The sequence below is a fragment of the Ranitomeya variabilis genome, chromosome 5, assembly GCF_051348905.1.
Source record: "Ranitomeya variabilis isolate aRanVar5 chromosome 5, aRanVar5.hap1, whole genome shotgun sequence".
In the NCBI taxonomy this organism is placed as follows: Eukaryota; Metazoa; Chordata; class Amphibia; order Anura; family Dendrobatidae; genus Ranitomeya; species Ranitomeya variabilis.
Genome location: NC_135236.1, coordinates 233,908,780 through 233,935,937, shown reverse-complemented (window position 1 = coordinate 233,935,937; position 27,158 = coordinate 233,908,780). Strand labels below are relative to the sequence as shown.

At 40.4% G+C, this 27,158-nt stretch overlaps 1 protein-coding gene across 5 annotated transcripts in view; it reads left to right on the top strand.

The window, feature by feature from the left end:
* Positions 1-27,158, top strand: part of APBA2 (amyloid beta precursor protein binding family A member 2) — a 706,148-nt gene that overhangs the window by 281,524 nt on the left and 397,466 nt on the right. For all 5 annotated transcript variants that reach the window (XM_077263902.1, XM_077263901.1, XM_077263904.1 and 2 more), the window contains one exon: positions 19,430-20,418. In XM_077263902.1, coding sequence (XP_077120017.1) covers positions 19,468-20,418 — 951 coding nt within the window. In that variant the 5' untranslated portion in view covers positions 19,430-19,467. The remainder of the gene's footprint in view (positions 1-19,429; positions 20,419-27,158) is intronic.

Below are 27,158 nucleotides of genomic sequence, written 5' to 3'. Positions count from 1 at the left end.
CTCCTCTCGGAACAGTGTCTGGGAGGCTGTGGTGGCTGCTGCACGCAATGTTGATCGTAAACAGATCAAGCAACTGACAGAATCTATGGATGGAAGGCTGTTGAGTGTCATCATAAAGAAAGGTTGCTATATTGGTCACTAATTTTGGGGGGGTTTGTTTTTGCATGTCAGAAATGTTTATTTTCAAATTTTGTGCAGTTATTTTGGTTTACCTGGTGAAAATAAACAAGTGAGATGGGAATATATTTGGTTTTTATTAAGTTGCCTAATAATAATAGTTACCTGCACAAACAGATATCCTCCTAAGATAGCCAAATCTAGAAAAAAAACCACTCCAACTTCCAAAAATATTAAGCTTTGATATATATGAGTCTTTTCGGTTGATTGAGAACATAGTTGTTGATCAATAATAAAAATAATCCTTTAAAATACAACTTGCCTAATAATTCTGCACACAGTGTATAGCTATCAAATTTTATTCTGGCCAGTAGATTTCTTAAGCCTGCCACCACAACAAGGTAGACTTTTTTTGGAAAAACCCTACTCTACTCTAACCTATTAAAAATTTGTTAAAATACCCAATATGTTTTAGGTATATTTTTCTTTATTCTTCTTTAAGGGAATGTGTCACATACATTTTTTAAAATGATCAATCATACCACATACAAGAGACAAATGCTGTCACACCATGGCCAGACCACATATTACCACCACATAGTAACTGAATTATACCACATAAAAGGAACAAATATCACCACACCATGACCCATGGGTGGCCATACCACCTGTTCACCCGATGTGGCTGCATCGGGGCCCGGGGGCTCTGGGGGGGGCCCTGCAGGGTGGCTAATAATGAGTGCAATCTGGCCAGTTTATCTGGCCCCAAGGCTCCGGGGGCCCCTGGCCATATTGCACTCATGTGCAGTGGGCAGGGAGCAAACCCTGCAGCTCTACTGCCTGTAAGAGATAATGGCAGCGGAGCGGAGCAGCAGGGATCCATCCTGCTTCCTGCCTGCATTTCCTGTCTCACACAGCAGCGGCTGAATGACATCATCATTCAGCACCGCGGCTGTGCGAGACAGGAGGCTGCCGGCGATGGTGTGGCTTCAGGATACCGTGAGCAGAGGTGAGGAGTGTGTGTGCAGAGTGGTGAATGGTGCTGTGTGTGTGTAGGTGGAGGAGAAGGCAATGATGGAGGTGATGGGGCAGAAGGCAATGATTGGATTGACAGAGAGGGCAATGATGGGGGTGATGGAGCAGAAGGCAATAATTGGGTTGACGGAGAGGGCAATGATGGGAGTGATGGGGCAGAAGGCAATGATTTGTTTGATGGACAGGGCAATGATGGGGGTGATGGGGCAGAAGGCAGAGATTGGGTTGATGGAGAGGGAAATGATGGGGTGATGGGGCAGAAGGCAATGATTGGGTTGATGGAGAGGCAGGCCAATGATAGGGCTGGTGGGGGAGAAAGCAATGATGAGGTGGTAGAAAGGGCAATAATTGGGTGGTTGTGAGGAGGAAATGTTGGAGGTGTTGAATGGGCAATAATGGAGGTGGTTGGGAGGAAGAGATGATGGAGGCAGTGTAATGGGCAATGATGGGGGTTGTGAGCGAAAAGACAATGATGGTGGTGGAAAGTGCAATGGTGGGGGAGGAAGAAAGTATGGAAGTCGTGAAATGGGTAATGATGGGGTGGTGGGGGAGAAGAAAATAATGATGGCAGTGGAAAGGACAATGATGGGGTGGTGGGGAGGAGGCAATGATGGAGGTGAAATAGGTAATGATGGGGGTGGTGGGGAAAAGACAATGATGGTGGTGGAAACGGCAATGATGAAGATGGTGGGGGAGGAGTAAATGATGGAGGTCATGGAATGGGTAATGATGGGGTGGTGGGGGAAGACAATGATGATGGCAGTAGAAAGGACAATGATGGGGTGGTAGGGGAGGAGGAAATGATGGAGGTGGTAGAATCGGTAATGATGGGGTGGTGGGAGAGAAGGAAATGATTGGGATGGGGAGGAGGCAATGATGGAGGTGGTGGCATGGGCAATAATGGGGTGGTGGGGAGAAATAAATGATGGAGGTGGTGAAGAGGGCAATCATGTGGGTGGGGGAGAGGGCAATAATGGGATGCGGGGGGAGGAGGACAATGAGGAGGAAGACGTTATTGTCGATTATGTCTAACACAGTCCCTTAGTATGAAGTGTACTCACTTATTATGTATAGCACAGTCCATTAGTATATAGTGTACTCACTTATGTATAGCACAGTCCCTTAGTGTATAGTGTACTCACTTATTATGTATAACACCATCCTTAGTTACACTGTTTCCTCTTTTGTTATGTATAACACCGTCCTTTATTATGTACCATCCTCTCTAGTTATATATGATGCCCTCCCTTATTATGTAGCTTCCTCTGCTGTTATGTACACAGTGTATTCTTGTTATTTTTGTTATTGATAGCGCCCTCTTTTATTACATATTCCCCTCTCTCGTTAGATATAAAATGACTACTGATAGAGGAGCCGGTGACCAGACTACCAGTCCATCAGCTCCTCATCAGTCCATAAGCTTTCCCATGCTCCATCAGCCATCATTGCATTATACAGCTAACAAAACAGGACGTATGTAATAAAAAAACAGGGCTCTATAAAATCCTACAATCATTTCTTCCAGCCATGACCCGTCTCTGAAGAAAATAAGACAGTTATCTAGAGCATCGCTTCCAGAGCACATTCCTAACTTTTTCCACGAATTACTACACTACGCCAGATTGAAGAAAAAAGGTACATAGTGCCACCCTGCACAATAGCAGGACACCCCCCAATTCACCATTTGCTCTCCCCACCCCCAATTCATCATCATTTGTTGTACCCCACCCCTTAATCTTAATTCATCATCATTTACTCTCCCCCACCAACAATCTCAATTCATAATCATTTACTCTCCTCCACCCTAACTTCATCATTTGCTGTCCCCCACTTCCAACCTCAATTCATCATCTGCTTTCTCCACTCCCCAACTTCAATTCATCATTTGCTGTCCCTGGTCCCCCACCCTCAATTCTTCATTTTCTCTACCCCACTCCTACTGTCAATTTAGCAACATTTGCTTTCCCCCAACCCCGATTCATCATTATTTATGCTCCCCCACCCTCAATACATCATTTACTGTCGCAGGTCACCCACCCTCAATTCATCATAATTTGCTTCCCCCACACGATTTAATTCATTTTATTAAAGCAAAAAAAGGTTTTCATACTTACCTCTTTTACTATCCCCTGCAGCTCCACTTCCGGTATCTAGCACGCATACATGCAGGCGTCGGCGCCCGCACGATGATTTCATTGCATAAGCGCTGTCACAGCATATCACAGAAGAGGCAGAAGGAGCTCCTCTGGAGTTTTGTTCAACAGCCTTGGAGCAATGAAGCAAGTGCAGTGCCAGGTTTAAGTAGGGTGCTCAATCAGGAGATCACAGGGTGAGCCAATCAGGAACTTGATTTAGAGACATTAGGAACTCAGATTTGAGACATCAGGAACAACACAGGTATTAGTATCTTATTTAGAAAGGAACTGTCCAGCAAGCTGAATAGCTCAGAGGGAAGAGCTGCTCCCTGGTTCTCTTTTAGCCGGAAGCTGCTGTGTGGATACAACCACATAGGACCCTGTAGTAAGTACACATTCCTATGTAAGGGTTAAAATGTGAAGGCCAAGCTTACCTTGGCATCTAATGAGTGTATGGTGTTCACAAAATATGTATGTGAAAGCCCAAGCCAAGTTTCCACCTAGAGTTCACCCTTACATGCTGTATGTCCTCTTTAAAGGGAGTCTGTCACCCCAAAAATCGTATATGAGATAAGGCCACCGGCATCAGGGGTTTATCTACAGCATTCTGTAATGCTGTAGATAAGACCCCGATGTATCCTGAAAGGTAAGAAAAACAGGAGGCTCTGGCCCGGATCGACGCCCATCGGACCGGACAGCAGCGGGACCGCCGCTGGGTGAGTATAATATAACCTGTTTTTTTTACCTTTCAGGATACATCGGGGGCTTATCTACAGCATTACAGAATGCTCCCTTTAAGCAATATTGATGCATTATGCATGAAACACACTTTTTACCCAATGCAGAGTGCATCAGTGTCATCCACTGCAATCTTCTGAAGATTAGTCTGAAGAAGGCTAAAAGCAATATTTTTCCCAAAAACTTTTGTGGAAAAAAATGTGTTACAATCAGAGTGAGTGTACCTACGTGACTTTTCCACTCTCATTTTTGTGTGTTAAAAAGTGGCACAGAACTTTCTTAAGACTGGAATTAGACATGCAGTTCTTGAAATACAGAAGTGGACCCAGCAGGAATAAGAGTTATAAATTATCAATATGCATAACATTTCCTTTTAAATCCACTTCTAACTGGCCCGAAAAACTGCACCAACGTCATGTGTGGTTCAATCCTACATGTGTAATTCAACATAACCAAGCATAAAGACAATTCTAAGATCTGTATTCCAAACAAGTAAAAGAGAACAGGTATGGCTTGACTGAGACTGCTCTAGTATATGAACCAGTAAACCTAAAGAGATGAACTGGAATATAAGTTAGTGTGCATGGAAAATGTAAGTGCATGTTCACACTGGCCACTAAACGGAGAAAACCCAAGAAAAAAAAACCTAATAAGCAAATACCCTGCAGTAAATAAACAGCAAAAGTCCATATAAATAACATTATGGTTAATATAATTTTTATAAAAAATACAAAAGCTGTCCCATTACATCACAATGACCCTATTCGTAGGGTCTAACCTCTAATATTAAAACCTATATTTTTCAAGTGACTTGCTTGTGCAAAAGAACAGAGAAGGACTGAAAACCGGCTAGTGGTCACGCCGCCATGGGGAGCTACATGAATATAATGTCAAGCTCAAAACCCTCATGTGTGGTTCAATCTTAAATGTGTAAGTAAGCATAACCAAGCATAAGGGCAATTATAAGACCTGTATTCCATATAAGTAAAAGCAAACAGGTACGCTGTGACTGAGGCTGCTCTAGTATGAGTTGGTACATGAGCATGGTAATATATATTCCTGCATAAATATAATCGGCAAATTAATAGATTTGTTTATTGATAAAAATATGAATGAGAATATTCTACAGTAAATACTATGTACCGGGCATAGCATTTTAAATGGGAAAAGTAGAAAGGATATTAATCCCAAAAAAGCTATAGACTCAATTTTTCATTTTTCATAAGTGTTACCTACCCAAGTGCCAAGAGCACTATTCAGTTTAGCAAGACCACAAGTCCATATATTCTTTTCCTAGTTGGTCTTTCACCACACTAGTTTTGCTACAAGAATACAGTAGATTCCTGACAAACTAACTGCATTTTCAGAAAATGTTTCACGAGTCATAGAGACATGCTGTAAGTTTTAATTGATGGGAACCTGGGTGATGTGACCACAACCAATTACTAAGCAAAGTCTTTGGAGTCTGTCTTCAGACTTGGAGGTGAGCAGGCCTCGGATGTGTACTCTGCCCTTTAATTTTAACAATTGTTGGGAGTCTCGGCATCTGAAACCCCACCAATTAAGACATCTGACAATGTCTGTGTCACATGTCAAAAGTTTTCTGAAACTATAGCTGCACTTTAGAAACCTGTGAAGGTTCCAACAATGACTTTCAATAGAATCTTAAAATACTGCATTACAAATTGTTTCTACTAACAGATATCTTAAAGGATTTTCACCTCTATGCAATGGTTTCCACTGACAAGCTTTAAAAAAATGAGTTCAAATTTATAAGATTGACATTACTTTAACTTGCAAAATAATAGATTGAGATACTCTTTTCTATAACCAACATCATGCTTTTTTAATAATAATAAAAATAATAATAATAATAATAATAATAATAATAATAATAATAATAATAATTAATTTTTAACTACTTAAAAGGAATCTGTCACCAGGTTTTTGCTTTGCCATCTGGGAGCAGCATGGTGTAAGGGCAGAGATCCTGTGTGATTTACTGGTCTGAATTTTTATCCAATCACTGTATTCTCTGCTGCAGATCTAGCAGAGCTCAAATGCTGAGCTCTGTATAACCCCACACCACTAATTGCCAGCTTTACATTGACAGAAAGTTACTAATCGGTGCAGGGACTGGGTTGCACTGAGCAGTTGACTAGGAGGCACAAAACACCTAGTCCTGTAGCAATAATCTCCTGCTGATAAAACAAGGATTTTAATGAAATTGCAACATACAGCCTAGTAAATGGCACACTAATGAGATCAGGCTTTCAACCCCTACTTCATGCTGCTCTCAGATTACATGCAAAAACCGTGCTGACAAATTACCTTTAAATAGTAAGAAAGAAGCAATAACGTAATGGTATAGGTAGATAGGATATTTGTAGATTTATGCACTACATTACTTGTCTTAGCTAAGAAAATGTATTATATTTATTCAATGCAAATGAGATAAAAATTCTATTACTTTAACTTGTCCTATGCAAAAACAGACGAGAAAAAGATTGCAAGTAATCCGCATAGTGAACAGTAAGGAGTTACTCACGCTCTAGATCTGAGTTACCTAAACACATATTCTGTCCTTGTTCTCCAGCTTATCCAAGAGAAAGGATTGGGGATTGATAAACCAAATCACTGTACTTACTAGTTCTGTAATGGAAATACACTACTATTGTATAATTCTTGTAAATATATACCGTGTTTTGCGGATTATAAGACGCTCCAGATTATAAGATGCACCAAAAATTTTGAGGAAAAAAATAGAAAAAAAACTTCCGATCTTGGTGCTGAGATCTCCATCTGCGCATCTGCCCCTGGCAGCCATTTTCTCAGAGTCCACCGCATAAGAAACCATGGAACTGCAGGGGGTTTGGCCGTTCACAAAATGTCAGCAGAGCCCCCCGCAGCATCGGAGACACCTGCACAGCACCGGACACCCGCGCAGCACATCGGAACACTCCCTCATCCCAGTCTGCGGCCTTCAGCAATGCTCCACTGCGACCGGTAAGGTATATCCGCATTATAAGATGCACCCCCATTTTCCCCCCAAATTTGGGGGCAAAAAAGTATGTCTTATATTCCCAAAAATACAATATATTATATATGTATATAATATATATCTATGTACTGTATATATATAGATATACAGTGGGTAAAATAAGTATTTGATACACTGACGATTTTGCAAGTTTTCCCACCTACAAAGAATGGCGGCTTCAGAATCTAAACGTAAAAAACAGAAAATCACATTGTATGATTTTTAAATAATTCAATTGAATTTTATTGCATGAAATAAGTATTTGATTATATACCAATCAGCAAGAATTCTTGCTCTCACAGACCTGTTTGTTTTTCTTTGAGAAGCCCTTCTACTCTGCACTCATTACCTGTATTAATTGCATCTGCTTGAACTCATTACATGTAAGACATCTGTCCACAAACTCAATCGCACCCCCACCTCTCCACCATGACCAAGACCAAAGAGCTGTCCAAGGCCCCTTTCACACATCAATTATTTACCATCATTCACAATCCGTCGAATTTTGAAAAAAACGGATCCAGCGACTGATGCCGCTGGATCAGTTTTTTCTCATAGACTTGTATTAGCAACGTATTGCGACGGATGGCCTCACGTTTCATCTGTTGGTCACCAGATCTGTTGAATATTGTTTGTCCAGCGGCAACAAAGTAACGTTTTTTGTGTATGTCAAAAAAACGGACAGCGACGGATCCGTCGCCGTCCGTGGTTTGCTAGAATGGAAGCCTATGGCACCTCATCTGTCAAATAATGGAATCCAGCGACAGATTCCATTTTTGAGCATGCTCCGATCCATCGCATCAGTTTTTCACAGTCTGCAATGGAACCGTCAAGCCAACGGATTCTGACTAATGGCAAAAAACTGATGTGTGAAAGGCACCTTAGGACATCAGGGACAAAATTGTAGACCTGCACAAAGCTGGGATGAGCTGCAGGACAATAGGCAAGCAGCTTCGTGAGAAGGCACAATTATTAGAAAATGGAAGAAACAAGATGATTGTCAATCTTCCTCAGTCTGGGGCTCCATACAAAATCTCGCCTCGTGGGGTAAGGATGATTCTGAGAAAGGGCCTGGAATTAGCTGAGAACTACACAGGAGGACCTGGTTAATAACATGAAGAGATTTGGGACCACAGTCTCACACACTACACCGTCATGGATTAAAATCATGCAGGGCACACAAGGTCCCACTGCTCATGCTAGCACATGTCCAGGCCCATTTGAAGTTCACCAATGAACATCTGGATAATCCAGAAGAGACATGGGAGAAGGTCATGTGGTCAGATGAGACCAAAATACAACTTTTTGGTATCAACTCCGCTCGCTATGTTTGGAGAAAGAAGGATGAATACAACCCCAAAACACCGTCCCAACCATGAAGCGTGAAGCACTGTGGGAGAAATATCATACTTTAGATGTGCTTTTCTGCAAAGAGGACAGGACGACTGCACCATATTGAAGGGAGGATGGATGGGGTCATGTATCGCAAGATTTTGGTCAATAACCTCCTTCCCTCAGTAAGAGCATTGAAGATGGGTCATGGCTGCATCTTCCAGCATGAAAATCACCTAAAACACACAGCCTGGGCCCCTAAGGAGTGGCTCTGTAAGAAGCATTGCAAGGTACTGGAGTGGCGTAGCCAGTCTGCACAACTGAACTCTATAGAAAATCTTTGGAGGAAGCTGAAACTCAATGTTGCACAGAGACAGCCCCGAAGCTTGAAATATCTGGAGAAGATCTGTACGGAGGAGTGGGCCAAAATGCCTGCTGCAGTGTGTGCAAACTTGGTCAAGATCTACAGGAAACGTCTGACCTCTGTAATTGCAAAAAAAGGATTCTGTACCAAATATTAAGTTCTGTTTTTCTACTGTATCAAATACTTATTTTATGCAATAAAATGCAAATTAATTATGTAAAAATTATATGTGATTTTCTGGATTTTTTTAAGGTTCTTTCAAAGTTAAAGTCTTCCTATTTATTGATCTCTCCATTCTTTATAGGTGGGAATACTTGCAAAATCAGCATTATTTCCCCCACTCTATCTATCAATCTATCAATCGATCTCTCTATCTATCTACACATACACAGATATATATACAGTATATATATATATATATATATATATATATATATATATATATATACAGTACAGACCAAAAGTTTGGACACACCTTCTTATTTAAAGATTTTTCTGTATTTTCATGGCTATGAAAATTGTAAATTCACACTGAAGCCATCAAAACTATGAATTAACACATGTGGAATTATATATTTAACAAAAAAGTGTGAAACAACTGAAAATATGTCTTATATTCTAGGTTCTTCAAAGTAGCCACCTTTTGATTGGATGACTGCTTTGCACACTCTTGGCATTCTCTTCATGAGCTTCAAGAGGTAGTCACCGGAAATGGTCTTCCAACAATCAGGAAGGAGTTCCCAGAGATGCTTAGCATTTGTTGGCCCTTTTCCCTTCACTCTGCGGTTCAGCTTACCCCAAATCATGTCGATTGGGTTGTGTGGAGGCCAGGTCATCTGGTGTAGCACCCCATCACTCTCCTTCTTGGTCAAATAGCCCTTACACAGCCTGGAGGTGTGTTTGGGGTCATTGTCCTGTTGAAAAATAAATGATGGTCCAACTAAACGCAAACCAGATGGAATAGCATGCCGCTGCAAGATGCTGTGGTAGCCATGCTGGTTCAGTATGCCTTCAATTTTGAATAAATCCCCAACAGTGTCACCAGCAAAGCACCCCCACACTATCACACCTCCTCCTCCATGCTTCACGGTGGGAACCAGGCATGTAGAGTCCATCTGTTCACCTTTTCTGCGTCGCACAAAGACACGGTGGTTGGAACCAATGATCTCAAATTTGGACTCATCAGACCAAAGCACAGATTTCCACTGGTCTAATGTCCATTCTTTGTGTTCTTTAGCCCAAACAAGTCTCTTCTGTTTGTTGCCTGTCCTTAGCAGTGGTTTCCTAGCAGCTATTTTACCATGAAGGCCTGCTGCACAAAGTCGCCTCTTAACAGTTGTTGTAGAGATGTGTCTGCTGCTAGAACTCTATGTGGCATTGACCTGATTAATCTGAGCTGCTGTTAACCTATGATTTCTGAGGCTGGTGACTCAGATAAACTTATCCTCAGAAGCAGAGGTGACTCTTGGTCTTCCTTTCCTGGGGCAGTCCTCATGTGAGCCAGTTTCTTTGTAGCGCTTGATGATTTTTGCAACTGCACTTGGGGACACTTTCAAAGGTTTCCCAATTTTTCGGACTGACTGACCTTCATTTCTTAAAGTAATGATGGCCACTTGTTTTTCTTTACTTAGCTGCTTTTTTCTTGCCATAATACAAATTCTAACAGTCTATTCATTAGGACTATCAGCTATGTATCTACCAGACTTCTGCTCAACACAACTGATGGTCCCAACCCCATTTATAAGGCAAGAAATCCCACTTATTAAACCTGACAGGGCACACCTCTGAAGTGAAAACCATTTCCGGTGACTACCTCTTGAAGCTCATCAAGAGAATGCCAAGAGTATGCAAAGCAATCATCAAAGCAAAAGGTGGCTACTTTGAAGAACCTAGAATATAAGACATATTTTCAGTTGTTTCACACTTTTTTGCGAAGTATATAATTCCACATGTGTTAATTAATAGTTTTGATGCCTTCAGTGTGAATGTACAATTTTCATAGTCATGAAAATACAGAAAAATCTTTAAATGAGAAGGTGTGTCCAAACTTTTGGTCTGTACTGTACATATATAAAATACAGAGATACAGCCTATGAGAGTTCATAGTGCTATACACATCTTTTTCGGACAAATGGAACTTATGCGCTGCAGATCAAACTTTTTGTTATTCATTTTTATTGAAAAATGTATGATGCTGCAACTCATTTAAATGATAAGTGAGAACTGCAAGCCATTTAGAAAATGACATGGCAGAACAATCTCAGACTGGACATCTACTTAATATCCATTAATAGTAGAGATGATTAGCCTTGTAGTGCTGGGGTCCTGAGTTGCTCATTAAGGACAATATCTGCAAGGAGTTTTTATGTTCTCCCAGTGTTTGCATGGGTTTCCTCTGTGTTCTCCAGTTTCCTCCCTCACTCCAAAGACATACTGATAGTGAATCTAGATTTTGAGCCCCAATGAAGACAGTACCCATTTATATAACGACATTAATTCCACAGCACTTTACAAACAATAATGTGGAATTAATGGCGCTATATAAATGAGTAAAACAAAGAAATAAATAAATGAAAATTAAAAAAATTTAGTTTGATCAGTTAGTTGGATTATTGAAGGAAACAATTGATCAGTAAATGTGATATTCACAGAGATTCCATAGTCTACGAATAACTTCTACATATGAGCATTGCGTAGCCTATAATGTGCACTCGGCACAGAGAACTGTTAATAAGCTGCATAAAGGGTTCTTTCTCTAATGGGGTCTTTCATTAAGAAATGTCTTTGTCACCTTGGCTATTGAATTGTCGTTGCTTACCAAGTTCTTTAGATGCTGTATATATTGAGGAATCCATGATCATTAGCTTTTACAAGTTTCCCTTTGTTTATATTTGTCATTTATCTCTTCTGTAAAGTGAAGTAACGTGCCAAATTAGAAAAAATTCATTAAGGAGGTTACTGACCTTTGTAGTATGTTTGTTCATGGAAAAGCACCATAGGACACAGTACTGTATATATAAACAATACATACGAGTGATTGCACGCCCTTCGGGCACGCGCTGTGATTACGAACCATGCAATGGGGTGTAACCATGCAGCAGACTGACCTTGCAATGGGGTGTACCCATGCACCAGACAGGCGTATGTGCAGACTAATAGCAAACATAAATACCTGATGTACCTCTCCTGCCACTCCTACCTTGTGTATGAAAAAGCTCTGTGGTTAATACTGTTCGGGTAGAGCTATCTGATAGCGCTATCCATGAAGAAAGTGAACGGGTAGAGCTATCTGATAGAGCTATTCCTAAAAGAAATGAATGGGTAGAGCTATCCAATAGCGCTATTCCTCAATGTTCCTGAGCGTAAGCTATTTCACATGGTTGAGCACACTTGGGATCTGCCCCTAAGGCCCTGCCCATGCCCAATGTTTGGTCCGTAGACCGTGGCTAGGAGTTAGTCCTGCTTTTGTGTGCACAATTTTTTGGCTTTTACAATTGTTAAAAAGATTAATAAAAGACTTCTTTGTACACACAGTTGACAGTAAACCATTTGTCAACGTTAGGAATAAGTTTACCTTGCTTCTGTGTCTCAAATATTTTAACCCTTATTTGTTGGCTTTTCCTTCCCCTGGAGAAAGCCACATATAACTGCCCATGTGAAAATGCTGGGAGAGGCAAATAAATTACTACAATATTCAAGGACTGTCCCTGAGATTTATTGATGGTCATTGCAAAAGCCAACATGACAGGAAACTGACGCCGTCGCCTCTGGACTGGCAAGTTTTTATCTTTGGAAATCAGGTCAATTCTTGGAATAAGAACTGTCTAATCTTTGCATTTCCATTTAAAGCAATGGCATGAATAACGTTTGCTTTTAAGCTTTTCAGATAAAGCCTTGTGCCGTTACAAAGGCCACGCTTTCTGTTAAGATTATGCAGGGTCATAATTACAGCTCCTGGTTTCAGCTTTAGTTCATGAGGAGGCATCCCAGTGGGATTCAAAGAGTTAAAAAACTCTACAGCGAAATCTGTGATAATCACACCCTCCTCTTCAGCAATTGTGTCCACAGAGCGATATGTTGAGTGTTCACCTTGAACTTGACTAAGAATTTTTTCATTCAAGGCTTGAACGTCATCATTCAATGGTGTAAGAATTGCTTTATTGGCAATTGCTTCTGCTGTTGCATCAGTTATCTAAATTGAGTCACCAAAAATAGCTGTAATTAAATCACCCTCTTCAATAAAAGAATTCGGGATTTCAACTGTGTCTTCTGGTAGACCATATACATTTGACAACTCTCTATTGCCAAGTTTCAGTAACCATGAGTTGTACTCAACTTCGTCCTGAGACATTCCCATATTTTGTTGTAACTGGAACCGTGAAAATTGATTCCAGGATTTTGAGTGTTTAATGGTGGACTGTACAATTTAGGCAATTTTTTCACCTTCCACTATTGGGAGAGTTTGACGAAAGTCACCACCGTTTATGAAAACTTTTCCACCAAATGGTCTTTTATTTCCACATATGTCTTGGAACAAATTAAGCACAACATTCATATTAAAACAGGGAGTCATTGTTACTTCGTCCCAAATAACGACAGATGTCTCTCTAAGCTCCTTTGCTTGAAGTGAGGTTGGCTTAATTTTGACACTGTGGTCTCATTTGTTGTAATTCCAAGGCAAAACTTGGAATGGTAGGTGCCACCGTTTTGTAGTAATGTAGCCGCCAATCCAGTGGAGGCTACTAAGCAAATAGACTTCTTTTCTGCTTGTAGTGTCTTGTGCAAGCAGTTGTGCTCAAATGTCTTCCCACTGCCTCCTTGGCCCTCCAGAAAAACAGTGTGAGCTAGTGTTGTCTGGCTGTGATGCAGCATTGACTGCTTGCATAATTGCATCGAAAGCTGATTTCTGAGCTTCATTAAGCATAGCTTTCAATTACTCAGCCTCCTGCTTTATTACAGCATAATTTAGTTGGTCCATTATTTAATCTGGAACATTTACTGGAGTTGGCAGTCCGTAGTCAGCACAGGACTTTTTATTGCTTAAGAGCACTTCATTAATATCATGAAGAGCCAGTTGCTCAGCAATTTCTGGAGTATGCCACCTGGTGTAATCCTCCATAAATTCGGATTTATATTTTTGCCATAATGCCAATGGTTTGCTTGTTCCCCATATACACAAATTATAGCAAATAATTTGCGAAGTTGGTAGGGCATTTGAAAAGCGATTGCATCCGTTATATCGTCTTCCCATTGGGAATCGTCTTCTAAAAGATGAAGATCAATGCACGCATTTTTATATGTGTCATGTACGACTCCATTGACAGTCCTAAAGTCAGCATAAGACTTTGCTCCTCTTACGTGAAGTAAAAGGAATCTTAGGTAATACAGCTCACCATCTGTTAAAGAGACTGTATACATTCGGCAATTGTTTTCCCAAATTGAGCCCATCGTTTTTTCCATCCTTCTGGTACAGCTTTTCTATCCCAGACATAGTGTTCAGGGATTTCACTGTATAAATACTGATGGGCGGAAGCGTTAACTCTTTAGCTAAAAATAAGCCTGCAGAGTAGAGGCTTTTGAGTCCGAAATAACCATATCCACATTACCATCTTCGAAAAACACTTGCTGCATATTTTCAAGGTGAACAGCAAGCCTTTTAAAGGTATAGTATGTGAAGCATCATGCATTTTATTTTTTCTGATTCTCTGCATGCCCTCAGGGGCGCTTATATACCGAGAATCTAGGTACATGGCTGGTTCATTCCAGTTTAATGTATCAAACTTGATATTAACACAGTCATGTCCTTTGTATACATATTTGAAAAGATATTTAACACTTTTTATTGAAGCACATATCTCAACACTGATATGACAATTGTACTTGAGTAATAAATAGGGGTTGTATGGAGCTACCCATCTATTGTCGATTTTTTGTGTTCCTCGTCTGGTTTTCCCAGTATTGCGTTGACGGTACTGTGGGTAACCATCAACATTGGGGTTTGTCTCTGTATTAAATTCCTTTGGGAATTTTTTTGCACATTGACTATTTGTCATGCGTATAGCACCAGGTTGATCTTTGCAACATGGGCCATGAAACATGTGCTTCATCACTGCCTCATGCAGTTTTGGATTTGCTGTCTCATATGGGATATCAGCAGAGACCAATTCATCAATTATTTCTTTGTCTCTCAGTTCATCTTCCTCTCCGAGGATTAAGAGCATGTGAGCGTGTGGTACTCCACGCTTTTGAAACTCTACTACATGCACATAGGCAACTACGTGGCCAAAAATGTGTTTTTTCAAAATCTCGTTAAGCACGAAATTCCCTCATCATTGTGAAGGCTCTTGTGAGTGGGTTAATTGCTTTCATTTTCTCTCCAAGAGATGATAGTAGTACTGGGTGGCACTTTTAATTTGCTTGACTTCTTGTACTTATTGCCTCTTCACTGTCCAAGATATAAATCTAGGCAAACTTGAGAGTACTACCCACAGCGGGATGCAATGGGGCAGTTCTGTGGTAAATTTGTTCATGAATTCGAAAACAGTATGGACCATGCCCAGGAGATGGTGCTGCTCCCATTGATGCCAAAGCAAGCGAGCTATTGTATTGCCTTATATTAGCCATAAAGTTATTGGAGTGCTGATGCTCTCCTTTCATCAACTTGACTAATTGATCATCCATACAAATGGGACATAATTGGATGCGCCCTCTCTTGCAGCAGGAAGGGAATGTTTTGTCCTGCGCCATTTCGCCTTTGAAATTTTTGGATTGGCAGAACTGACATCGAAATGTCAGTTCACCACCAGAGTGCTCTTCAATACGTGTCTCATCAGTTTGATTGAGAAGTCCTCTAGCAGCAAATGTAACTTGCCGTCGTCGAGTGGCTCTTGCATTTTGGACACGTATTCTATCTTGTTCTCTTTTTTGTGAAATATGTATATTACTTTGTGCATTGTGTGTTGCTCGTTGTCGTGCATCATTAGATGCTGTACATGATTCAGTTACTTCATTCATTTCTCTTGCTCTGGCCGCCCTCTGTCGGGCTGCATCAGCAGGTCTTTGACAATTTCATTCATCTGTTTCATTAAGACGCAGGTTACGCATCTGTATGCGATTCGCTTCTCTACGTGCAGCAGCGCCCTCAATTTGATCCATATTTGCAATGTTGCCTCACACTGTTGCCTCAGTGTTGCCTGAGTGTTGCCTCACAATGTTGCCTTACAATGTTGCCTCACAGGCTAACATTCAAAAAAGGCTTATACCTTAACTCGCCACCAGGGAGAGCTCCTCTCCTTAGGTATCCATGGTTACGCCCACGCAGTTAGCTGCTAATGGTAGTAACTATGGATACCTAAGTTACTGTTACAGCTGTGGATGACTCATTGCGCACAGACTCACGGTCTTTAAAAATGAAGATTATTATTATTACTATTGTAATTACCTTATTTTTTTGTTGAATATACATATTTATATTGACATTTTCATATTCCATTTATTCCATGAAATTTTATTTAACACTTGCTGGGGTTTTGTTTCTCCCATTCTCCCAAAATGACCATGCATAATCAGCATAGGAACAAATCTCTTTTTTCTTATAGTGCCCCCATGATCTTAGTTGCAGCTATTGAAAAAATCTATTATGATGTTTTTTTTTAAGATGGTTGTTTTACCCAGAAATCCACAAAATATCTTCTGAAAAATCTAATTTGAATTGATTGTGGTTGATTTTTAGTGTCTTTGGGTTTTGTTGTAGGTATGGATTTTTTATGATGTTTCCCATAGGCTTCTCTATTGGATTGGAAAAAAAAGCTAATAGAAAACACATTATAGATGTAGAAATGGCAGGAGAACACTATGAAAAAATGTAAAATTCATGCCGTATTTTTACAAGTTCTTGAAAATGCTAAACAAAAATGCTGGTGTGATTGAGCCCTAAGGGTGTTTCAGAGTGATATTTCAGTACAAATAGTTGTTTTTGCGCTCTATGCCCAATTTGACAACAGATGGTTTCAAATTAAGGCGTTGGAAACAGATATATATTTTAGATGTCTGATATTAAACGTAAGTTAAAAACAATTTGTGAATCTTCACATACCAAGAAATTTGTCCTTCCCTTCCTAATTATCCTAGTATCAAGGAAATGCTCAATTTCTGCATTATAAACAACAGCTGTGTACCGCAATTGCAAGTCTATTTCACAAATGCATTCACTTGCTTAAATTACTGTATTACTCATTGATGTCACATGAAACGCTTTTCGTCACTTTTGTTTCTATACAGAGTGATTTAGAAATGAAAGTGTACAAAGCAAACTACATAGGGTTGCGCTGAGTGCAATACTCTATTGGGTTCAGAACGTACTGTGAAATTCCCAGAATAAGTAGAGGGGGTCACAAAACTTGGATTGATCTTGTATTTTATGATAAGATGATTTCAAACTTTTTTGTTTGCTCTTGTTTTTAATAGGAGCGCATCACTTAAAGGGAATCTGTCAGCAGGTTTTTGCTACCTCATCTGAGAGCAGCCTGATGTAGGCGGGGAGAAGCTGATTCAAATGATGTATCTCTTAGTTTACTGTGTGCAGCCGTTCTAACACAATCAGAGTTTTTAGGTTTAGCATGCAGCAGAGCTGAGGAATCTAACCCCGCCCACACCAGGCTCTCTATATATACAATGTTCATAGACAGTTAGGTGCTCATTACAGGAGGTGGCATATCGGACTAGCATGGACACATTGAGTCTCAGCAGTGATAACTTCTTGGTGCTAAAACAATCATTGCAAGCAAACAAAACAATGGTTCTTGATAAGAGAGGCATCACTGAAATCTGTTTTAATCCCTACCTCATGCTGTCTTCAGATTACACAGCAAAAACCTACTGACAGATTCCCTGTAGGGAAGATTACACTTAACCCATCAACCTTTTGACGTAGCCATAAGAGAATTGTTGCTCATGGGATGAGTTGACTTTTTAATGTCACACTTTTCGACTATATACATTGTATGGAAATACTTTCATTATGTTTATTTTTTGCTAAAGGAATAGCAACAAATAAGTAGTTCTGCAATTTGTGGGGTTTTGTTTTTACAGCATTTATTGTGTGGTATAAATGGATAGCTATTCTTTTTCTCTAAGTCAGTACAATTAAGAAGATTTCAAATACGGTATATATTGTTTTGTTAATAATAATTTTCTGATATTCAAAACTAAATGAAGCTGTGTTAGAGATAGTATTTGTTGGATGATTTGTCATTTTCATTTATACAATGAATGGGATTTTTGGGTACATATGACCTTTTGATTACAGCATCTAATGGACTAAAGATTTCTGAGTAATTTCTCCCCTGGACTGTAGATTGCACATGTGGCAGAAGCACCACTGAATCAATTGATGTCCTTTTTACGTAGCCACAATTCCCAATGGGGAGCCTTTGGAGGCACCAACATGCAAAGCTTTATGATTACTAATATAAATATTTATGCATTTTTTAACCCAATTTGAAGTCATCACCAGGTTTTCTACTGATATTGAACAGCATTATCCTTTGCCCCACTTAAAATCAGTTAATAATTGTTACCTTGTCAACTTGTACAGAATCTACTAATTAAATGGTAATTAAATGCTAAACACCATTTTCTGTTACCAATATCATTGAAAAAACATATTGAAAAAAGACCAGTTCAAAAGTAGTGAAATCAATAAATCAATATATCATTTTAGCTGCAAAGTAAAATCATATCCTAAATCATTGAGAAAAAAATTACCGTACAAAGATTACAGTATTGTGAATTTACTTTAAGCAAGTCAAGTGGTTTATGAGACAGTGAAGATTTGTCATCAGATATTACAATACAAATTGTATATATTATTAAATAGATCATTTAGACCTGATGAGACAGGTGTGCTTACTGCCAAAATCCAAGTTAGAATGGCTGAGTGGCCTTTTTCTAACTGAGTTTAGTAAGAGTCTAAGAGTTCATGAGTCCACTATACTCCTAAGCGAAACTCAGCCTCTGTTCACCCAGCCTGTTGACAAACTGCAGCTTGTCCTGAACAGTGAGAGATTTAAGCAGCAGCAGGGGAGGAGGATGCACTGAAAGTAGCTGGTCAGTCAGGCCAAATGGGGAGAGATTGAGTTTATGTCATCAATACACTTAGACATAAGCTCTTTTACTGTCTTGCTTGTTTTGTACTTTTATATAGAATTATATACCCTCACTTACTGTATCCTCGCCCATCCCTTGTAGATTGTGAGCCCTCGCGGGCAGGGTCCTCTCTCCTCCTGTACCAGTCGTGACTTGTATAGTTTAAGACTATTGTACATGTTTTTTATTATGTCTACCCCTTTTCACATGTAAAGCGTCATGGAATAAATAGCGCTATAATAATAAATAATAATAATACAGCCATTCTGGTGTGGATTTTCAAGGCAAGTTCACCAGCCTCATCAGGATTAAGAGATTTGTCTATCTAGGGGTATATCTTTAATATGCCTACAGACTATAATACATGTATGAAAAAACACACACACAAAAGTGTTGCTTATAAATGTTTAAAATAAAAACGAAATGAACTTCGGAACTAGAAAAGAATTTAAATGAAGACGTAGCGCAGTGATATGTGCATTTTAGGAATCCTAATTTTTTTAATCTCTTTATCTTTTTCAGACTCTTTCATGAAATGATGGTCATATGAAATACTCAGTATGGCAAACAGAAAACGTCAGAGTACCAGGGCTAGTATGCTGGATCAAAGACCAAGGTCCTGCCCTTCTTCCCCTCGAGTCTTAAGCCGTGAAAAGGAGGACTCCGTGTATGAGGAAACTGTAGTTCATGAGTACACAAATACACAATTACACAATAGACACTCTACAAGCAATCAAGAGGAACAAGACTGCAATGACAATAGTGGGGATGGGGACTCAAGCTCTGATTATGTGAATAATACTTCTGATGAGGAGTATGATGAAGGTCTTCCAGATGAAGAGGAAGGCATCACTTACTATATCCGCTATTGTCCTGAAGATGATAGTTACCTTGAAGGAATGGATTGCAACGGAGAGGAATATATCCACACTGAAAAACACCATTTAGATACAGATGAATGTGTTGAAGCAGTGGAAGATGAATGGACAGAATCCAAACTACAGCAGCAAGAATGTATTGAAGGAGATGTGGGGCAAGAAAATCAGATGCAAATATTAGAGGAGGACAATTCTTCCTCTTTGGAAGTTCAAGACCAGGAGGAAACAACACAGTATAGTGAAAATGAAGAAGTATATCACGATTACTATCCTGTAGAGGCTAATGGTAATTCTCTCCCACAATCCCCATTCCATAAAAGAAAAACCGATGGCAATGTTGAGGACCAGGAGGAAGATATTGACCAAATAGTAGCAGAAATCAAAATGAGTATGAGTATGAGCAGTATCAATAGTACAACAGACATGAGCCCCGAACATGTGGGGACAGAAAATGTGCCAAAAGACCATAAGGAAATATGCCAGAAAACAGAAGCAGGCCACTCTGCAAATAGACATGAAGGCCGACCAAAGTCTTTGAATATTCCTTCAGCTTCAAAGCATAGTGAAATACAAAGAAGTTATAAAACAAAAGTTCGCACTCCAGAAGAAAGACAGAAGTGGTCTCAAGAACAGGTTGGTTTTATGTTCTTTTAAAATATTTTAGTTTATCCGGTGACTTTCATTTCACCTTTTTTTAACCATCTTTTCTCAAGTTGTATTTAACAGTAACAGCTATTCTACTTTAACATGCATGCCCTTGAGGAAAAAAAGGACTACAGATACTTTTTTGTGTCATTTATTCAATTTATCTTTCATTAAAGGGGTTGTTCGGCCTTGTGAGCACGGCATGCTGCTATCACATGCTGGCGCCGGTAGTGGGTGATATGTGATTTGCATACTCCCTGCCATTTTCTGTTTCATAGCCATATCAAAAGTTTAAGTGATAATACCAGTAGACTTCAAGTATTTCATAAATCCCTTGTTTCTGGAAATTAGCAGGGATCCACTATCACATACTTCACCAATGTGATATTTCCACTTATATCTATGACACAGATATGTCCTACCTTAACCTTCCTCTTGGCTCAACATACCCCAAGAAGAGGAGTGTGAGATGACAGTTTTGAGAAAAAAAACATGATTTTGCATTTCTCTTTTGGGAGTTGTACAAACCAAAAGGAAGTATTACACGTAAAGCAATGATCACCAAGATAAAATTACTGGAGAAGAAGATTTAGAAACACTTGATAAGTTAAAAATTGACCACTGCCAAGTCTCGGTGACTGCGCCTGTGCGGCCGCCCTGCTTGTGGTTCCCAGCCCCGCAGTGACTTATGATTTATTCACATTGCGGGGCTGAGATTCACAGGCAGGGTGGCCGTGCAGGCACAGTCAGCTGGGCTGCATATGAGGAAAGACGGACAGTGCTCACTGCGCCTGCACCAGGCAGGAAAAAAGAGCACAGGTGCCGGCTATTTTCAAAACAGCGCTGAGGAGGAGGCGGCACCCGGCGCCAAGAAGATGTGAGTGATGGCTGTGTGGCGTCTGAAGCAGGGGGGAAACGCCGGCCTCCTTGACTGAAGACCAGGTATTTCAGACAAATTATAAAACTGATTATTTCTCTAGTTACAGCACCCAGAACTAAAAGAGCCACCTTATCAGAATGCAGCATTACTGCTGCACAAGGTGGCTCTTTTAGTTTGAAACGACTGGGGGGGGGGTGACAGGTTCCCTTTAATAGTCATATAATGTTACAGCTCACAGCTTTAGCCATAGGAACAGGGAGAGACTGCAATAAAACACTAAGCAAATTGTAAAAATGTTAAAAAGCATACCAATTCTAATATTTTATTAAACAGGCTGTCGGTTACCATCGTATGCTGTATGTTTACCAATAGATGTACAGTGGAATGTAGAAGTTTGGTCACCAATGATCAAAAACTTTGCCTACGTCCTCGCCATAAAATTCAGCTTTAGAAGTATGCAAATGAAAATCTAGACAAGCCTGATGCATCTAGGAAACAAGTCCTGTGGACTTATAAGGTTAAAATAGAACTCTTTGGCCATAATAATCTAAGGTATGTGTGGAGAGAAAAGGGCACAGAATTTCAGGAAAATAACATCTTACCAACCATTAAGGATGAGGGTGGATCAATCATTTTTTGGGGTTGCAGTCAATGACATGGGGAACATTTCACGGGTAGAGGAAAGAATGGATTCAACCATAATTTCAACATATTCGTCATGCAAACGTAACACTATCTATAAAAATCCGAAGTTGAAAAGAGGATGGCTTCTACAAATGGAAATAAAGTAAAAGAGCCACCTTCAACAGCACTAAGGCTGCATTCTGTGAAGGTGGCTCTTATGTTTATTATACCTAGGAACGCTGAAATTATGAGTTTTATACATTTCCCACCATACCTCTATTGAGTCTGGGAGGTATGTTTTCTCTCCCTGAGTCAACCGCAGCCATCCATCATTCCCCTCTGGCCTCCGGTTGCCACCTCCTCTCTTTCTCGCGATGTCACCGGCACCTTCTATCTGCAATCAGTTCTCGGGCATGCACCATGTGCGCTGCCCAGGAACTTACATCACGTAATGTAAGGATATCACACCTGCATGTAGCGGAGGCCCCAGATCCCGCCCCACAGTGTGTTATAATATATTCACACTGGGGGGCGGGATGGACGGCTGCGAGGCGGTTAAGTCAGGGGAGAAAACAAACCTACCTTACTCAATAGAGGTATGGTGGGAAATTTATAAAATTCATTATTTCAACATTCCTAGGAATAATAAACATAAGAGTCACCTTCACAGAATGCAGGCTTAGTGCTGCTGAAGGTGGCTCTTTTACTTTAATAGGCCCTGGGGGGTGACAGGTTTCCTTTAAGGTTTTATAATGGCCCTCACAGTCCCCTAATCTTAGCATAATTGAAAATCTGTGGCTAGACCTCAAAATATCAGTGCATGTAAGACGACCCAGGAATCTCACAATTTTCCAAGGACGAATGGATGAAAATCCCTCAAACAAGAATTAAAAGACTCTTGGCTGGCTACAAAAAAAAACATTTACAAGCTGTGATGCTTTCATTTTCCTTTTTTTCATTTTTAAATGTAAAAGATTGATATATACAGTATAATTGAAACCAGAAGTTTACATACATATAAAAGACACATATGCATGTTTTTCTCAATATGTGACAAGAAGTCAGAATAAAACTTTTCCATTTTAGGTCTATTAGGATTACCATAATTATTAATATTTGCTAAATGCCAGAATAGTGAGAGAGAGGGAGAGAATGTTTTTGTTTTTATTGTTATTACTTACTGCAAAGTCAAAAGTTTTCATACATTTCATTAATATTTGGTACCATTGTCCTTAAACTGAATAACTTGGGTTAAATGTTTGAGATATCCTTCCACAAATTTTTCAATAGTTGGTTGGAATTTGGGCCCATTCCTCCTGACAAAACTGGTGTAACTGATCCAGGTTTATTGCTCGCTTTGCTCGTACCTGCTTATTCAGCTTTGCCCATAAATTTGCAATAGGATTGAGATCAAAGCTTTGTGATGGCCGCTCCAAAACATTTTCTTTGCTATCCTTAAGCCACTTTGTTATCATTTTAGCAATATGCTTCAGGTCATTGTCCATTTGGAAGACCCATTTCCTCCCAAGCTTTAACTTCCTGGCTGATGTGTTGAGATGTTGCTTCCGTATTGCCACATAGTCTACTTTTCTCATGATGCCATCTATTTTGAGAAGTAAATAGTTCCTCCTGCAGCAAATAAAAACCCCACAACATGATGCTGCCACACCCGTGTTTCACAGTTGGGATGGTGTTCTTAGGTTTCCAAGCTTCTATCTTTTTCCTCCCAACATAATGATTGTAATTATGCCCAAAAAGTTCAACTTTTGTTTCATCAGACCACAGGACATGTCTCCAAAAATTAAGGTATTTGTTCCTGTGTGCATTTGCAAACATTAATCTGGCTTTTTTATGTTTCTTTTTGAGTAATGGCTTCTTCCTGGCAGAGTGGCCTTTCAGTCCATGTTGATACAGTATTCGTTTCACTGTGGATATTGACACAATCTTTTCAGCTTCCACCATCATCTACACAGGATCTTTTGCTTTTGTCCTTGGGTTGATATCCACATGTTGACCAAAGCATGTTCATCTCTGGGACACAGAACCCATCTCTTGGTTGAGTGGTACGATGGCTGTGCATTCCCATCTTTGTTTCTACTTGATTATAATTGTTTGTACAGATGAACGAGGCACCTTCAGGTATCTTGAAATTGTACCCAAGGATGAGCCAGACTTGTGCAAATCCAAAATTCTCTTCCTGATATCTTGGCTGATTTCTTGAGACTTTCCCGTGAAGCTACACAAAGAAGCAGTGTGTTTCAGGTGTGCATTAAAATACATCCACAGGTGTGTCTCAAATTAACTCAGATGTTGCCAAAAATCAGAAGCTTTCAAACAAACGACATCATCATATGGGCAGTCCAGAAGTGTTTAAAGGCATAGTAATCTTCTTGTATGTAAACTTTAGACTTTGCAGTAAGTAATAAAAATGCCTTAAAACATTCTCTATCTCATTATTCTGGCATTTGGCAAATATTAATAATTATGGTAATCGTAATTGACCTTAAAGGGGAAAGGTTTATTTTGTTTTCATGTCAGATATTGAGAAAAACATGCATGTGTGTCTTTTTATATAGTGTATGTAAACTTCTGGTTTCAACTGTATATAGTTTCATTTTGCCTAAAATGCAAAGGAAATGTGTCATCTTTAACTTTAGGCCTTTTAAAGGTCATGTCATCTTCAACTTGCTTAACTGTTCACAATAACAGTAATTTTAACCAGAGATGCCCAAACGTTTACATGCTACAGTACAGTATATGGTGAGTTCACTTTGACATTACTAAGGCTGTGTTTGCGCTAAACAGCTAGAAAGGAGTTACCGTATTTTTCGGACTGTAACGCACTTTTTCCCAAAAAAATTTGGGAGGAAAATAGGGGGTGCATCTTATAGTAGGAACGCAGGCTTACCCGGGGGGGGGGGGGTTGCGGCAGTGGTGTAGCAGCATCCCTTCCTCAGGGTACCGGTGTGTCTTATAGTCCTAAAAATACATTAGACTCAGGCTTAGCAGTGTCATTTACATCTTTTCAGAGCAATTAGAGGCTCTGCATTACATTTGAGGTTTTTTTTATTCCATGAAACTGATGAATTAGAATTGTGAAAAATTCACTCTTCTTCACTCATCTATTTCTGCTGAAGAACATGCTGCTTTCAGATCCAACTACCGTATTTTCCGGCGTACAAGACGACTTTTTAACCCCTGAAAATCTTCTTAAAAGTCGGGGGTCGTCTTGTACGCCGGGAATCGCCTTGTACGCCGGGTGTATATGGTGGGTGGGGGGGGGAGTGATCCTGATGACGACGAGGGGGCGTCTCACAGGAAAGTGAGTATCCCCCATTACCTTATCATAGCGCTGCAGCGTGGGGTCTCTGTGCTAGGAGCGGCGGCTGCTGTGCTGTGGTGCGGCGGCTCCTCTTCTGCAGTGTGGGGCCTCTGGTGCTGTGGGGCGGTGGTGGCGGCGGCGGCGTATCTTCATGCAGTCGGGGCTCCTCCGGCATCTCAGCCTGGAAGCCCCGCCGGCAACTCCATCGGTACAATGCGCTGGCCTCCGGGAAAATGGCCGCTGCTTAGATTCAGATCTCGTGTCCCGAGATTTCGGGACGAGATCTGAATCTGAGCATGCGCAGCCCCCAGCGGCCGGGCCACCGCATCGCACCTATTGAGCTGCCTCCGGGAAAATGGCCGCTGCTCAGATTCAGATCTCGTCTCCCGAGATCTCGGGACGAGATCTGAATCTGAGCAGCGGCCATTTTCCCGGAGGCCACCTGACCGCATTGTACCGATGGAGTTGCCGGCGGGGCTTCCAGTCTTTGAGATGCCGGAGGAGCCCCGACTGCATGAAGATACGCCGCCGCCACCGCCCCACAGCACCAGAGGCCCCACACTGCAGAAGAGGAGCCGCCACAGCACAGCACAGCAGCCACCGCTCCCAGCACAGAGACCCCACGCTGCAGCGCTATGATAAGGTAATGGGGGATACTCACTTTCCTGTGAGACGCCCCCTCGTCCTCATCAGGATCACTCCCCCCCCCCAAAAGGCACATATTCACCGGCCCTATAAGACGACATACGGTGTATAAGAAGACCCCCAACTTTTAAGAAGATTTTATTTTTTAACTGGTAAAGTTGGGGGGTCGTCTTATACGCCCAGTCGTCTTATACGCCGGAAAATACGGTACATGTTCAGTGTGACAGGTTCAATTTAAAGACTTCTTCTTTCTGTTTCTATGATTCCAGAAATTTGAGCTGCTTTCCTATAACCAGTTCCAGAACCAATTCTATTGTCAAATATGCTTTAGAAATGATAAATATAATATGGGAGATGTTTGACATTTTAGGGCTGCACAGATTATTTTCATAATCTAAAAATTGTGTGCAGAAATGTCAGGCCATGATATGTAAGTTGTCACCTTCTGTTATAGCATAAATGTATATTTATTGGGAAAGTGACTCCAGGTCTTGTCTGTCTATTATGATAGCACCAAAATGCATTTAAATAAGGGCATGTGAACATATGAGCTTGGTTTTTAAAATGAAGGTCTACACAATGTCAGGTGAACATTGTGTGCTCAATAATATGAAGGGCTGTTTGCCATAAATCCAATGTATTCTTTATATCCACATTCATAACATTTTATTCTAAGACATAGCTTTAATAACTCAGGTTACTCACAGAGCTGTTTTCTTAAATTTGAACAGACAGATGGAAATAGATGGAGGCAGTCAACCATTGTCACCGTTATATGCTGTAGTCCGTGGCAGCCATATGTATTTGTATATTATTTAAAGAGAATCTGACAGCAGCACTCCACCCCACAAACTATTTACATGTGTGTAGCTCTTTCAAAGACAAGCTCAGCAATACCTTTAACTAGAATCTAGTAATCATAGAATGTTAGAGATGGAAGGGACGTCCTGGGTCATCGTGTCCTACCCCCTGGTCAATGCAGAATTCACTAAACCATCTAAGAGAGATGTCTGTCCAGCCTCTGTTTGAAGACTTCCATTGAAGGAGAACTGTCCACCTCTCGTGGCAGCCTGTTCCACTCATTGATCACCCTCAGTGTCAAAAAGTTTTTTCTAATATCTAATCTGTATCTTCTCCCTTTCAGTTTCATTCTATTACTTCTCGTGTTTCCATGTGCAAATGAGAATAAGGATGATCCCTCTACACTGTGACATCCCTTCAGATATTTTTAGACAGTGTAGAGTATTGTACTCTTTC